The 17,493-nt window shown below is 35.9% G+C and overlaps 1 protein-coding gene across 1 annotated transcript in view; it reads left to right on the plus strand.

Moving 5' to 3' along the window:
• LOC112045387 (paired box protein Pax-1) overlaps positions 1-17,493 on the plus strand; it is a 66,136-nt gene that overhangs the window by 23,152 nt on the left and 25,491 nt on the right. Inside the window, exons 2-3 of the mRNA XM_024081547.2 lie at positions 2,527-2,549; positions 16,542-16,762. Coding sequence (XP_023937315.1) covers positions 2,537-2,549; positions 16,542-16,762 — 234 coding nt within the window. The 5' untranslated portion in view covers positions 2,527-2,536. The remainder of the gene's footprint in view (positions 1-2,526; positions 2,550-16,541; positions 16,763-17,493) is intronic.

Here is a 17,493-nt window from a genome sequence, read left to right on the forward strand (position 1 = left end):
TTAAGGGATAAAAAATAGCATAATATATTGTATAATTACTTATACATAAAAAGTATATTGATAATTTTACACTATAGATTGGTTACGTCCCTACAAAATCACCGCAAAAAGTGATCCGAATTTTGCTACACCACTGAGCACACATGCACAATTTTGTCGTTAATTCCATTATATATTTATGTATATATAGTTTTTACACTTCCTGAACACACAACTCTACATTGTAGACGATATTTAGGTAATATTTGTTTAAATAACGTTCGTTGTTTAATAAGCGACTAAATGAAATCAAGTCAATTTTCCACATTTATGTTCGCCTCAGTTGTGATGCGCTAGCGTCCCATCTTTAGTATTAAATATCATTGGAATTACCCATATATTAGTCCCATGTATCACTGTACCAAAATTCATCCAAATAAGTTCAGTAGTGAAAATGTAACAGTCAGAAAGATCGAGTTTCGCATTTATAATATGGATGTCAATTGACTAAGTAAACTTAAGTATAAATTCTTAACAGATAAGAATATCGATATCTAAATTTGGTGGCCGCAACCCCTCTCTACGTTGTGGTCAAGACTTAAGAACTGATATTCGCGTGATACACAACTTTTTTTATATATTCATAATTTTTTGATTTTCACGGTGATCGGTCGCGTTGATAGCATCGATTTTTGGCGCGCGCACGCACTGCCTCACTTAATTCCTGATTTAGTACCGCATCATATTTTGATAAGTATTTTTAATTTGAATAAATTATGTTTTAAGCGTGCTATCGGTGCGTAATGGCCGCTTTAATCATAACCGTAGTTTTATGCTGCAATGTCACAGTCGGGGTTTGGTCTGTGTAGTTTTGTACACGAAAACTTGGCGATTACGAAATTTATCAACGGCTATGTGCGTGCCTTACTCGCACACAGGGTTCCGTAGTTTCGTAAAGATGCGGCTGGGATTTTGAAAGGACAATTTTGATGGGATAAAAAGGCAATTAATTGTGTAAATAATCAATCAAAAGGTTTTAACTACCAACTAGACCCATTGTCGTCACAAATGGTTTTAAAGATTAACTTATAAGTGTGAACAAAGTCAACTTATGTCGATGAAAATTTTTTAATCTAATTTTACCTTTCGAAGGACAGGACACGACACATCATGGCGCAAGGTTTTGACATACAAACTCAGCTACGCGTACAGACTCGTACGGACTAACTAGTTCATAATAATTAAACTCCTTGCATGGTAATCACTCATAGGTTAAGGGAACATATAAAGTACAATGCTAAGTACCGCCAGCCCGTATACCTACTTCCTTCTCTGGAACTAGATGTCACTGACTCACCTTCGAAAAAGCAGAATGGCCTGCCCCTGTAGGCAACTGGCACGTCGATTCCCTTTCTACGATCGTAAACGCTTGAAAATTAGAAAAATGAATGGGAATGACAGATCTTGATCATGTGCCCTGTCGATAGCAAATGTCATTCCCATAAATTTTTCTATAGTTTTCGAAGCGTTTGCGATCGTAGAAAGAGAATCGACGCTCCACTTGGCTACCAGGGCTGCCTACTCAAGAACAAATGGCATATTTTGCAAGTATCACGTGCAATATTTTATAGACTATTTTGGGTCTATTTAATGCCGTTCTAAATATCCGTACGGAACCCTGCAAAAAGCGATAAAGATGTCACGCGGTACCATATTATTTCGGCGCCGTCCCGATCGCATTTCAAGATTGCCCTCTTTTTATGAATATAAAGAAATCTTTTATTGTTTTTTAACATTTTTTCGACCCTTTTTTAAACTTTTGCTACTGGTTTTAAAACGCCGCTTTATTTATAATATTGCGTTCGTGCCAAAATTTATTATGACATATTTTAAAGAGTATATTATATTCGTGCTTAGACAAAGCCTTTGTTATGAAAAATTTAAGCTGCAATAAACTATTTTGGATTTATATTTCATAAGTATATAATTAATAAATCTCTGACACCTTTCAGGCTAGAGTTAACACATTTAGGCTAGTCACGAAAATCCGTGAAAATCCAGAATGAAAGTCACTCAAGAACTGTAATCTAAAAGATTACTATTTTAATAAAATTACGAGTAGACTGATACAAAAATAGGTTCATGTAAAAGCTGTTTTTTTGTAATTCTCTTTCTCATGAGTATATTACGAATCCCTATATAAGTACATTGGGATATAGTTAAGAACTTAATCTATACTTTTTTACTACTATTATAAAGTACGTACACACATCCAAACATACATTCCTACGACATATTCATTAAGCCTTTAGTATCGTTCAAATGAAATTAATGTGACATTTCAGTCATGGAGATGAAATAACTCAGCTTTATGCAGTTTTAATTGACAGAAAGATTTAACGCGCAACAATTTAGCAGAATGTTTTAAAATGATGTACTTTTAATATAATTTAAAAACAAAAACAATAACAGATAATATTTCTAGTAAAAAAAGTGAGATATTATGGTCTCAGCGGGGACATTAAATGTTTATTTTTCTTGTTTCAGGTTTCGCAGGATGCCACATACAGGTAACCTACGGAGTTTATCTCCCAAACGATCGGCCGCCGCACCTACGCACCAAAACATCGGCGAATTTGAAAGCGATGATTGTGTAAACCAAAAAGTTTATAAAGCTCAGATCTTAATTAACTTAAACGACAGACATTAAGAGGGACCGAATCTTATCCGTTGAACAAGAATTTACCTCACGCATTGAAATCATAAGCGTTTCAAAGAACCCTTATCGTTCGACCCATTACGAGTAATTAAGAATCGGGCGGGATCTTGTCAGGGCTTTCGGATCTCGGCCCATACGTTACATTTGCTTTATATTTAAATGCTTCCATTTCCTCAATGGGCTTACTGCTCGGTTCTAGTTAAAAAAAGACCGATTCTGTCTGAACTAATTTAGCTCGAGTCTTCCGCAGTCCTTTGGATATTTGAGGCATTATTTTATTTGTTCTTTTTGTTTTAAGGGTCACATGTGTAGGAAATAGTAGTCTGGGAGGGACATGACGTCGCTCGATCTCGTGTTAGCTTGTGCCAACGCTAAGTGGCGCGACTTGTTTCGTAAAGAGTAGGGATTTAGAGAGTGGTAGCGATCAGTTGGCGGGAACGACTTGCAATATATGGCGCTCGTCGTCCGGTCGGCTTAAGTATGCTTGTGGCCATATATACCTCTTGACTTTCGAGCCGTCGACATTACTTGTTGTGTAATTATTTATGGGTTACCTACTTGGGATAGACGGACAGAGTGACTTGAGTGACTTGAGTGAAAAAGGGGAGTGCTTGTTAACTGTCAAAGGCGGCTTTAACACACAACGTTTAAAGGTGCGTGACTGAGTATTTTGTATATAGTATTACACTTCTGAGCCTGCTAAAACATGATAATAACCTTGCTCTCTGAGGATTTGACGGCCTCCGTGGCGCAGTGGTATGCGTGGTGGATTTACAAAGACGGAGGTCCTGGGTTCGATCTCCGGCTGGGCCGATTGAGATTTTCTTAATTGGTCCAGGTCTGGCTACCCACGGCAAAGACGTACCGCTAAGCGATTTAGCGTTCCGGTACGATGTCGTGTAGAAACCGAAAGGAGTGTGGATTTTCATCCTTCTCCTAACAAGTTAGCCCGCTTCCATGTTAGATTGCATCATCACTTACCATCAGGTGAGATTGTAGTCAAGAGCTAGTAAAGAATAAAAAAAAGCTTGCAGTTTATTGCAATGTATCAGGTTGTATGTTCTGTAGTCAAAAGCAATAAGCATACCCACCATAAATGTAGCCATTTCGTAATTACTCTTGGTACACAAGTATTATGTATCGTAGCCGATTAGGCTACGGCTACAAATCGTTTTATCAAAGTTTCCAAAAGAGTCCGACAGGCGACAGGTCTGGAACAAAAGCACTATACGAAATAGCATTTGAGAAACGAAACAAAAGTCATGAATATGAATGAATAGGCCTTCTCAAAAAAACTTTAAAAGTTTGTTGAACTCTCAAGGCAAATTGAACACCCAAGGTTGCCACTAAAGGTGGGAACCCTAAATCTGGCGTAGATAGTATCAAATCCGCATCGGCCCACCCGGGCAAACGGGCAAAAGCGGCTCGTTTTCTAATTCATTATACATGCTTAAAGTTACATTTATTTGAGGTGGCCATACACGCCACTTCCTTGTGCTTTTAGTGTTCATTATACCGCGGTATTTGTTTCGTAAACAGTTAAGCGCAAATGAACTGTTTTCGTGTCGATACAAACACCGTTATGACAGCTTGTAATAGTAATGCAATTGGTGCTATTGAAACTTTCTGAAACATTGTTTTCAAGACAGTTGTAAGTAAGAAAAATTTTTAAAGTGAAAGACTGCAGGTGGATACTAATATGTATTACGTCTTTATTATTGTCGTCTGTCGGAAGAAAAGCTTAGTAGAGTACGTTTGACATCACTACATTTTATATTGCTACATCATTCTTCTATGGAAAACTTTCTTAAACGAATTCTGCGTCTCCGACTGCAGTCAGCGACGTCTCGGCGGCAGCCAACGGCAGTCGTCGGTAGCAAATGCCGCTCTTGTAAATGAACACTAACATAAATAGCCGTATCGATTTTTTACGTTAAAAGTATGATTTTTACGCAGAATTAAGGGACTGTACGTAATTTTGAGTGTATGGTAATTTTAGAATTTAAAATTTATAACATTAATTGTAGATGAGAATGTCCTCTACATTTTTTGTCAAATAAACTTTAATGTTAAATTCATAGTTTAAAAGAAAAACGCAATTCCAAAAATTTTTTGAGTTTCTGAGCCACTCCAAGGAAGGGGGCGATCGATGTAGCGATGGTTAAAAAATCTCGAGTCATGTAATTCTTGTTTTCATTTTTCCTACATTTCTACTACTATTAAACGTTTCCGAAATAAAGAGCCTTAACTAACAGACATACAGAAAATAAAGTGATCCTAAAAGTGTTCTGTTTTTCCCTATGAGGTACAGAACACTAAAACATTTCATACAAAACTAATTGACCAACATAATAGTTACTCTCGGAACGTAATCAGCGTTACTTAATTGACAGCAAAAAACATGAACAGCGCTAAACATGTGAATCGAGTTTAATCTCGCTAATGAATTTAGTCGAATCTGTTAAAATCTTGACTTGTTTCATTTCAGATAGGTATTTCTTGTTATAAAACTGGTAGGTATGCTTTATTATGACTCATAAAGTTTCGAGTTTATTGTAATATCTCATATTAAAGTCGTAAAAGCGATAATATCGTAGCGTTAAAAAAATTAAGTGATGTTGATTTGATTATGAATATGTGAGATCACACACGTTGTTTCCGGCTCAGCCCAAGATCCGAGTTTGTTCACCTTCAGTTTCAGGAGCATGACGATTACTTTGCTACCGTGAAGTTTAACTAGATTAAATTAAAGATTCTCCGCTTCTTAACTAAGTATTTTCATGCTTTTATGTAGTAGGTACCTACTCGTACCTAGCTACTCGTATATTGGACGTAAACAAAAAACATCTGATATACTCGTACATCGAAACTGCGTTCATTTATCAGACTATTTCTATGAATGAATAGCTGACGCCACACAGTTTTACCCGCGTGGTTCCCGTTCCCGTAGTAATACGGAGATAATGTAAGTCTAGTCTATAATGCAAGAAAAGTCTAGTTTCTAGACGTACCTACTTAGGTAAGTCTAGAAACTAGACGTACCTAAGTACACACGAGTACCTACTGCTCAGTTCAGTTACTTAACTGAACTGGGTATTACTCGTGTGCCCAAGTGAGAAGTTAATACATTTTGTTTTATTGTAAACATTTGAAACGTCCACCTCCACGGCACCGTGTTATCATTGTAAGTGATCTTTAACGCGATCACTTCGTTACAATCAATGTCTCTTGGATATTTTGACGCTAAATTAACTTTGGGTGTTTAGCTTTGGTTGGATATCTGTATATGGATACATCCACCTTCTACACCAAACTCAGACAGTGTTAAATGTTTTCAAATTGAAAAATTATTCTAATGCGTATAAAATGCGGTTTATTTTTTAGTTTTAGTGTCCGAACCGGTGGTAGTCTTCACAAATAGTCAAACTTCAAACTTTCCGTTTCAAAGTTGCTTCTAATTGAGCCTATTTGAAATGAATGGATTTTGATTTTTATTTTTTGGTGCATAGATTTCCTTGTAAAGTGGTGTTCCTAGTATAATATCCTTATTCTAGCTATGGTTTTATTGGCGAGCTTAAAAAATTGTTTGTATACCAATCACTATCAAGTTTTTATTATTTTACCCGGAAAAGACGTCTTAAAGTGCTCTCCGAGTCACAGGGGTGTATCACCCCGACCAATTTCTTTTGTTCCTTTTGTTATATTTCATCTTCATTTTTAACTAATATCAAATCATCAAATACTAATTGTAATAAAAATAATTAAAGAAAAATAAGACAGTAATTGTCCGGAGTATACAGTTATTAAAAATTCAAACTATAAGTTATAATTATAAAAATACAATAACCTGTCCATATTATGCTAATGCAAGGTGTAAAAAAAAAGATCCGTCCATATCAAATAACTCAACATCACATTCGATTTTCTAGTTCGATGTTTACAACTGTGTTACAATTTTGTATCGTAAACTTTTATATTTTATTGTCAACTAATTGAAATGGAAGATCCGAGGTTTCGAGCGCTGTAAAGACGGATTAGCCAATGGCGCGAAATGATTGAATTAGTTCTACTTATGCGTGACTTTGGATGTCATAAATATTGAAATATCAAATTGAATATGGCGTTTTAGTGTTGCCCACAAAAATTAGGACTGTAAATTATTTATTGATGTGAGGACTTCCATTGCAAATTTGGGGATTATCGCACAGTTATCTAGCTCAGTAGATCCGTAATAAAATGTTGTTAACGCAACTTACTATTATTTGACCTCGTTAAATTTTCGGATTTAAGAACAATAATTTACGAATCTGACTTCGCTAGACGAATATGTATCTGCTTAAAGAAAAATTTGAAGATTATCACAGGTATCTAGCTCAGTAGATCGGTAATATAAATATCACAACTTTTATTTCGCCTCGTTAAAATCTCGGAATTTAAGAACAAGTTACGAATCTGACTTCGCTAGAAGATGTAGATGTAAGAATCGCAACTTTCGAGAATATCCTTTATGTGCAATCATATTATCATCATCATCATTAACAACCCATATTCAGCTCACTGTTGAGCATGAGTCCCCTCTTAGAATGAGTGGTTTACTTAGTCCACCACGCTGGCCAAATGCGAATTATACTAATAGCATTAACAACTGAGTCTTAGGGCCATAAATCATTTCTCTATATCTATCTCGCTTGCACTTATGGGTCTTATGGAGCCGTCTAGTGAAGGGTGTAACAATGAAAGACATATTATCGATAAGTAAAGTTTATTATCGTATCTTGTTCACAAAATTAAAAAAATTAACAATATTTGATTTAATATAATACATATTTCATATTATATAATTATTAACTAAATAAAATTAATCTTCATCTGAGTCTTCATCATCAGAATCTTCGTCTTCTGCCAAATTTATTATATATTAGTATCCATAGTGCGCAACGAGTAACACATGAATGTATTTATTTAATTGCAGTAAACACATTTATAGCAAAAAAAATACGCAATGCAATTACATTAGAAACCGACCAATCAGAATCGTCCAAATCATTATTGACTCATCATTAGCACGTGCGCAGGTAGCCGTTTATCGATAATTAGGGTGCGCAGGTAGGCGCGCTGCACATTCCTATCTTTTTTGACTTTTATGACCGGACGACTCAGATGATAATGCGCATACTATAGCAGACTTCACACACGTAGAGAATTATTAAAATTAATTATCAACATTAAAATCATATTATCACTATAAGCTTGGCAACTTCGTTCGTAACACTCCCGATGGTACGCGCGAGCCGGGGGTCGTGTAGCGATGAATGACAAACCCACGACTGATGCACCCCACTTCCCCGCACGCACGATTTCACACCCACGCGTCACCCGCGGTCTTTCCCCACGTCACCCGCATATCATGACAGACTATATAACTTGCCAGACTATATATAATAATTATCATAATTGTGATTTTTATTTATATCGCAAGGATGTCTACACTAAACTAATTGTCGTACTTTTGAGTTGAGTAATGTTGCCAATAAAAATTTGTTTCTATTCTCAACAATTACTTTTTAATACTGGTGAATATAGAGCTCTTATATCAATAAAGAGTGCTAAATCTACATGTCTATATATATGAGTATACATTGTACACACGCTTCGGCACCCAACAGCGTTTCATTTCATCTCTTCACGTTTATACATGCAACGGACGTCCTACAAAATTGAATGATACTAATTAAACAAAAAATATTGGCTCTTATCAAACCGATCTCCGTATCTCTTGCACAGTGGCTGGCGATGTTATCGTTAAATCTAATCATTCTGTTATCTGTTGAGATAGTGGACATGTCATGTGTCCAGATTGGAACTTTCTCCGCATAAACCGAGCATAAACTATACTGGACTTGTCTACTCTGTCCCCCTAGCCAAGTGGCATGTCGATTCTCTTTCTACAAACGCTTACGTTTCGAAAATTAAATTAGATAATATTAAAAAAAAACTAAAAAAACCACGCTTTAGGAAGCACTAAAAATTACAAATGGAGTTTTTTCGTATTCCTGACATTTTCCTTTCATTTGATACCCATATATATATCATAGGGGTATATTTCAAATAGCCTGTCTGCCATCTTTGACGTCCGCCATATTAGATTTAAGTCACGTGACTATTTTTTTTCGTATTCCTGACAGCAAACCCTTTCATTTGATATCCATATCATGGGGGTGGATTTCAAGCTAGTCATGTATTGTCATCAGTACTCAGTGCAAAATTTCATCCTCACCGAAGACCGGGAAGTGGGTCAAATTGAGATTCCAAGATTTTCTTAAGTACATAGTTAGTTACAAGTGTAATAGTAGTGTAATGTAGTAATATAAGCGTGTTAAAAATGTATGAGAATGACATTTGCTATCGACAGGTCACGTGATCAAGTTATCGATCGCATCTGTCATTCTCATACATTTTTTTTGTTTTAGAAGCGTTAGCGTTTATAGAAAGAAAATCGACGTGCTACATGGCTACAGGCCCAGGTGACAGATTTTTTTAATATTCATATGGATAGGTTTTAAACGATTCACAAGTAAACTGCATTAGAGGTTTTTTGACTATATGTAGGTAAATGAATACAACCTTCATTTTTTTAAAACTACTTATTGCGTAACATTAACTGTTCATGCAGTGTACGCAAAGGAGGCTTTTAAAATTAATTTTCCCCGATTACAAAACTTTTTTCATTGATGCTCCACTCTTATTGGTGTTGTATAGCCTGCAGCCTCTCTCAATAAATAGACTCAATAAATACACTTAGACCATATATAGAAGGACCTGTATCGCACTCATAGTCACAAACAAAATTGTCTGTCATTTTCTGAGGAAAACGAGCTTAGATTTGGTATATATCTTATACTAAACTAGAAGCTTTTATCCGTTTTTTACACCATTCAACTACACAAAAAAGTATTTTTACGGAACTATTTAACATCGATTCTATAGAGACAGCTTTTATAATCGCATTAGATCATTGATCATATACTTTGACAAAAAATTAACATCTAGCGAGGCAGGTCCTATACAATAGCTGGTCTGAGACCTAAGTTTACCTGAGCAAAGATTTTATACCATAAATACGTCACAAGCGCATCAAAAATTGTCTTAATTTCATTATACAGAACAATATTATTTTTTAATTCGAAAATTAGTGATATGTATTGTGATATGTATTACTTGCAGAACTCCGCGGTTTCACTTGTCTAGTTCCCATTCCCGAGGTAATACAGGGATAAAATAAAGCCTATATTACTCCCTGATAATGTAGTTTTCTATTGGTGAAAGAATTTTTCAAATCGCTTTAGTAGTTTTGAGTTTATTCGTTACATACAAACTTTTCCTCTTTATAGTGTAGATATAATTAAATGTAGGTATCAGAGGATGCCGCGACTCCGTTTGCGTTGCGAAAGTTATGATTTCGAGAAAAAAAGTAGCTTATGTGTTAATTATTAATCAATCTATGTATATTCCGAATTTCTGGCAAATCGGTTTAGCAGTTGCGGCGTAAAGGAGACACAAACATACTTACACACAAACTTTCACCTGTATTTAATTATACTGTAATAATTTTATATTTACAAATTATTTCCTAACAGGAGTCATATAAGGACACCACATTCGCTCAAACGCGCGTCGCTTAGATTTTGATTCCAATTCTTGCAAGTCTTCCGGAGTAAGTTTTCTTGTCGCTTTAGGTTTTGAAAATTTCATATCAACATAATCAACCCCGTGTGGCACCCATGTCGTTGAGAATTGCGATCCTAAAACAATAAGATTTCCTCATCAATTTTTCAAGATCTGATTTTTCAAATTTTTTTCAAAATTAGATCTTTAAAATCTTGATTCCAGCAGCTACAGCATTGAAAAAACTGATTCAAGATAGAAAATTTTGAAAAATCCGAAAAAAAAAAATTACTTGGGATTTTTGGAAAACTACTCAAATTGATCATTATCAACCCATATTCGGCTCACTGCTGAGCTCGAGTCTCCTCTCAGAATGAGAGGGGTTAGGCCAATAGTCCACCACGCTAACCCAATGCGGATTGGCAGACTTCACACACACAGAGAATTATGAAAATTCTCTGGTATGCAGGTTTCTCACGATGTTTTCCTTCACCATTTGAGACACGTGATATTTAATTTCTTAAAATGCACACAATAGAAAAGTTGGGAGGTGCATGCCCCAGACCGGATTAGAACCTACACCCTCCGGAATCAGAGGTAGAGGTCATATCCACTGGGCTATCACGGCACATTAGTTTTTGATATTAGGTTTTGATATTGTATCTACAATTTGCGTTTTATCCATTAATTATGGGACACCCATGTATATAATAGTGTACAAGATAGGCGTCTCTTCAGTGAGACGTCCGGTGCCCATGAACCCGAGGCACGTGTGTTAAGTCCCATGTGCTAGTATATTTCCAAGCAACCATAGATATATTACGTTAAAGATGTAATACAGGTATGCCCTGAACAAGTACTTACTGTCATATTTAGCAATAGCGTCAGGGTGGTAAGTGCCGACGGTGTAGAACCGTATCTTTCCCACGGCAGCGGCATATTCATCACAACGACATCTATCCATTTTTACTACTTTATCTAGATACTATTAAATAAACACAAAAAATATATTAAATTCATTAAATAGATCAAAGAAAACTATGTATTTAGAGTTTTAAATATAAAAATGGGTAGATAAATATTTTTATTCTTCAGGAAATATTTACTAAAATGTTTTTTTTTTTTAAATTTTTGACAAATCTTTATTTAGCAAACATATATTTTTAAAAATAAACTCTCGAGTTCATACATATAAATGAAATAGAGTCAAAATATTTCATAGATTTATGAGTCGGTACTATTTATTATTTATTGCCAACTTAGTTTTAAATGGCTCTGGATGTTTGGCATTGGCAAAGAGATAAATTTTTGTCAGAAATATAAGGCTATAAGGAAAGCACATAGGCTTCTTTTTTGTCCCGGTATTCTCAAAGTAAAATGAATATCGCGGGTAAAACCGCTAGGTAGATCTAGTAAATTATAAATATTGATTGGTCATCATAGCTGCATTTCGCCACACTCAAAAGATGGGAAAAATTCAGTTTCCGTCATACAGTCTTAAATTAGTCAAGAAAGATATAAAGTACAAGTTGTCTCCAACTTGAAAATGGTTCCGTATATTTCATGTGGTATTCTATTATATATTATGTAGGTGAACAAACTACTGATGCATTATCGCAACAAAATAGACTACAAATACATTTTTGCAATTAAGTGTAATTATTACATTAACTTACCAATTTTCTAAATTAATACAATAATTCCAAACAGGATTTTAAATGAAATCATTTGCAGAATAATTTGTCTCTATTGCTAAAGAGACTGCGTAGAATTTTTATATAATTATTAGTACCTATGTAATCAAATGCACCGGAAAATACCCTGCTGGTTTTTATGTACCAGTCAATGAGTGGAACTGTAAATAAGCTTTAAAAGACCGTATCTTTTTATAGCCATAGACTAGAAGCAGTTCCTATAAGGTCTTCCCACACAAACAGGTGACAGCATTATCTTACATAGATAATCGTAAGCCCTAACTCCTATTTTATTCATAGTAACTAAGTGGGTGTCTTTGTATACATTGATGTGCGTTTGACTCTTTTAATTATATAGTTTTAAAGAATTTGCTTAGCACTTTTACTTGTAGGTATATAATGTTTGAAGACACATTCACAGGTTTTTAACACGCATAAATTAGCTTCACTTGTAACTATGTATGTAAGAAAAACAAATCTTGGAATCTTAATTTGACCCACTACTCGGTCTTCGATTAGGATGAAATTTTGCACACGCTCTGAGTTCTGATGACAATACATGACTAGCTAAGAAACAAAATTACAAATCCAATATGGCGGCCTCCCCAAGATGGCTGTTGAAATCGACCCCCATGATATAGATATCAAATGAAAGGGTTTGCTGTCAGAAACACGAAAAAATAGTCACGTGACATAAATCTAATATTAATTTTGCGTGCTAAAAGCGTGTTTTTTAATTTTTAACTATTTAAAGTTATTTGACGTGATAAAGTTTTATAAATCGATGAACGTCCGCCATCCGATATGATGTGTATACGAGTACATGGCGGAAAAATTAATCGAACTGTCGTAGTATGTACGATGATAAGGATTTTTTTGCTTATGACTTTATCACGTAAACCGACTTTACAGACAACCAATTTTTTTTTCAACACCACATTGGATTCATCCGTTTTCCATTGCAACCTGTGGAACTCTAAAAAACGCCGCTCCTGTTCCCTAACACCGTAGCAATTGGCAAGGCTATAAAATCAGTCACAAGTCGTAAACCGCGCCATAACTTGCGCGATATATGAGCGATATTCGCGAAAAAAGACCAAAATGACATTTTACGAGGCGATTGTAAAACTGGAAGCATATTAGCGATGATCTCGCGCACTGCGCGTCTTATGAACCCTTTCTCGAAAGTTATACCATAAAGTGTAAACATATCTCTTATAGTAAGCCTTAATATCATATTTGCCATAAAATCCATAGATGGATTTGCAACTCTGTTGCGATATTTATTACATATCTAGTAGTTTCGGACGAGCAGCGTATTGAAACTCGTAAAACTGATTACACTTTGCACTAGCGGTATTCACTTTAACTTAACTGGTTTGATTGGTTTTCTTTACGGCACGCAGTGAATGTCAAAACTAAATACTTGCTAAGCACCTAGATGACTACAATATGCAAGTGAAAATTGAGACGACTATAGCTTCAGAGGCGAATGTATGAATTATCGTATAAAAGTACACTTACTTCCGTTTAAGGAATTAATTGCTGATTTTGAAAATTAAAATCACTAATCAGTTGTCTATGTTATCCAAAATCCTCATAAATTAAAATACATAAATATCTTGATAAACAATTAATATACAAATACTCGCTAAAATTTTTTGAAATAAATAAGAGATTTTTAGGTTAGTTTTCTTATCAAGGAACATAATTATTGTATAGCGTACCTAAACAAGAAAATACAATAAAACCTTCTATTGATTGAAATTAATAGAGGGAAAGATGGTTGAGAGGTTTAAATCAGTTTAAAAGTTTTACTGCCGACAAATAAATGCTTGATATGTTGGCGGCGCAGTGGTATGTGCGGTGGATTTACAAGACGGAGGTCCTGGGTTCGACCCCCGGCTGGGCCGATTGAGGTCTGGTTGGTGGGAGGCTTCGACTGTGGCTAGTTACCACCCTACCAACAAAGACGTACCGCCAAGCGATTTAGCGTTCCGTTACGATGTCGTGTAGAAACCGAAAGGAGTGTGGATTTCATCTTACTCCTAACAAGTTCCCGCTTCCATCTTAGTCTTACCATCAGGTGAGATTGTAGTCAAGGGCTAACTTGTACTAAGTAGGTGCGAGTCATATTATTAGCAGTGCTTCCTTGACTTGAATCGTTATTCGGTTCAAATAAAAGAAATTTTCCAGCATAGTTTTAGAGGTCCATTTGAATTGAGTGGCCGGAGACTTCAGCGAATACTCATAAAGTGCAAAGGTAATTTGCAACCGTTGGAATCGCCAGCGGTTTAGTACGACACCGTGAAATGGCTCAAAGGCGGCTGCAATGAAAGAAAAAACCATAAACGCAAATTACATGCGAACAAATTAGAACGCTAATTTTATTGCATTAAGGTCATAAATTGCGCGGTCCGCCGATTGTTTTATTGCTTTACAATGGACAATTTTAACGGTAGCCGTAAAGGGGGGGTGTTAAATCTAGAATGAAATTGAACGTGTATAAAAAGGAAATTGATTTTCGAATTAACTACGAAATGTAGGTACAGTAACCAACGTTAATAGGAAACCATTCGCTATATCATTACTAAGGTGTGCGGTGTATTCATTAGCTCCAAGTCTTATACTTCCGTTTATAGGTACGCTAATAATTTAACAATTTGCATGATATTTTATCTTCTTACAAGCTTTCATTTAACTTGTGCCTGTACATATGTATTCTGTGGTGTCGGTCAAATCTTGGTAGCAAAACTAGAACCACTTACTTCCTAACCTTTGATTGGTTTCAAACTTGATATTACTTGGTCATATTCAGTGAAAATAGCTACCAAGTACATACCTGTGTTGACTTACATTGCTTACTATTACTGTGTTTAACCCTTCGCTAAGAAGTCGGGTAAAAATAGAAAGAAAGAAGAATAGAATAAAAATTTACTGCATACAAAATATTATATTTAAATGAAATATATAACAGTTGTAAGTTTGGCATCATAATAAATAATATTAAACATGTATTAGGTACTATGTGAAGAAGATATTCCTTTCCGAGGAGTATCATAATTTATTATGTTTTTTTTACAGAATACTTACTCGTATAATACATAGTTTGTTTTACTTTTTAATATTTTACAATCGTTATTCTATACAACTATTATTAAAAAAGGAAAGATTTGATTGTTAGTTTGCATTGTTTTGTAAAAATTCTTTCACTGTTGGGAAGCTACAGTACCCCCGAGTGCTATAGGCTATATTTTATCCCCGTATTCCTACGGGAACGGGAACCACGCGGGTGAAACCGCGCGGCGTCTGCTAGTCGAGATATAAAGTACGTAAAACAAAATACTACCAACTAAAAAATGCCCCCAAATAAAAACCCACCGAGTTTATCTCTTTAATCTTTGAACCCAAAGTCAATGTTTCTGGTCATAATTGGCAATATCCAGGTAGGGAACCGTTTGGCAATCAAATAAATATTAGTCCAAATGAGACAGGTGAAACGCGAAATAACTCAATGTGGTCGTCCCCCTTGTTTCAATTCGACAGAATTATTTCGTACGTAAATTATTGTCTTTTTTACATTACTATTCTTTCCTAAATAGTTTCCGTTTTAGTTTGAGATCCACACATGATTTATGAGTGTCTCTAGGGCATTGAATGTATTTAAAATGAAATGGTGTTCGTTCTCAAATGACTGATTCAAAAATAATGCACTCCTTTTTATATCGTTTCTCGTAGAAAAGGCTCGGTCGTTGACTTTTGCGTATTGACTGATGATTTATTTATTGCAACGCTTTTGTAATGCAGCAGATCCATAGGATGTATGGTCGTCGATCTTTGCCATTTCTGTACTTTAAAAAAAATTTTAATCATAAAGTATAAGTAGGTATAGTCGTTGGTAACTTTCTAACTGTTCCTATATTATAAGTTTGTAACCAAAATGCGTTCGCTATATTCATTCAGTTATTTATAGGAGCCCATGATCTGAGGTGCTGGTTGAGTATTTCTGAACTCATTTTCTTTGTTGTCTTAAGCATACCAGTATAAGGTCTTTGAGCATACCATACTTGGTGGAGGTAGTCAACAGCATGAAAGGGCCCCTTCCTTTTTGATATACACTTATAGGCTTATCTGACATGTTCGAGTAGATTCCAAAATCCCCTTTTCAGCTCCCCAACTATTTTATTTGACCGACCGTTGAGTTTATACATTTCATCTAGAAATGGGTCACTCTTTGGAATGACTCAAAAACAGTTTTTGAAATACGAAATTTAGCAACAAATTCTTAAATCCGGACTTCATGCAATTACAAACACGTCGACAATTCGATTGTTCAACTAATATGGGTAACCGTTGACAGTAAGAAGAAGCTTGAATAATAAGTTTCATGGACTTAATAAGCGACATAATATCTGTCGACTTTTTCAATGCAAATGAAACGTCTTACTTAGTTTAGTTGGTAAAAAGACGATTTTCCTTTTCAGGTCAGGCGGGCGTGAACCAGCTGGGGGGCGTGTTTGTGAACGGTCGGCCTCTGCCCGACGTGGTCCGCAAAAGGATAGTGGAGTTGGCCATTTTGGGGGTGCGGCCGTGTGACATCAGCCGACAACTGCTCGTCTCTCATGGCTGCGTGTCCAAGATACTGACGAGGTTCTACGAGACCGGCTCTATACGGCCCGGCTCTATCGGCGGGAGTAAAACTAAGGTTAGTGCTGTTAAAACAATACGTACAAGCGCGGCACTTCATATAAATTCATATTGGCTGGTGGGAGGCTAGTTACCACCCTACCGGCAAGACGCACCGCCAAAGCGATTTAGCGTTCCGGAGCGATGGATGGTAGATACCGGAAGGGGTGTGGATTTTCATCCTCCTAACAAGTTAGCCCGCTTCCATCTTAGACTGCATCATCACTTACCATCAGGTTATTTGTAGTCAAGGGCTAACTTGTAAAAGAATAAAAACAAACACAAAAACTCTGCATAATTACCCTGTGTGGGCACCTCACAGAAACACAAAACTACTGCTTACCTTTGAATATATTTCCGATTTTTAATCAACTACAACTAATATGAGGATTAAATGTTTTAAATAATTGTGGATCCTCTCCAGGTGGCCAAAAACCACGGATATACGGCACCATAACCGTAGGGATGTTAGGGAGCATTTACACTGGGTAGAAAGTCGACCAGCATCAGTAAACGGGATCATTTCAGCTCTATTCTGTTCTTGTCTTCGTATCTTCTCGTAGGACAAACTACATTATTTGTTCACTCTATGTTAACATAAAAGCCCAATGGATATGACCTCTGCCTCTGATTCCGGAGAGCGTAGGTTCAAATTCGGTCCGGGGCATGCACCTCCAACTATTCGGTTGTGTGCATTTTAAGAAATTAAAATATCACGTGTCTCAAACGGTGAAAGAAAACATCGTAAGG

This window comes from Bicyclus anynana, chromosome 2, assembly GCF_947172395.1.
Source record: "Bicyclus anynana chromosome 2, ilBicAnyn1.1, whole genome shotgun sequence".
Lineage (NCBI taxonomy): Eukaryota > Metazoa > Arthropoda > Insecta > Lepidoptera > Nymphalidae > Bicyclus > Bicyclus anynana.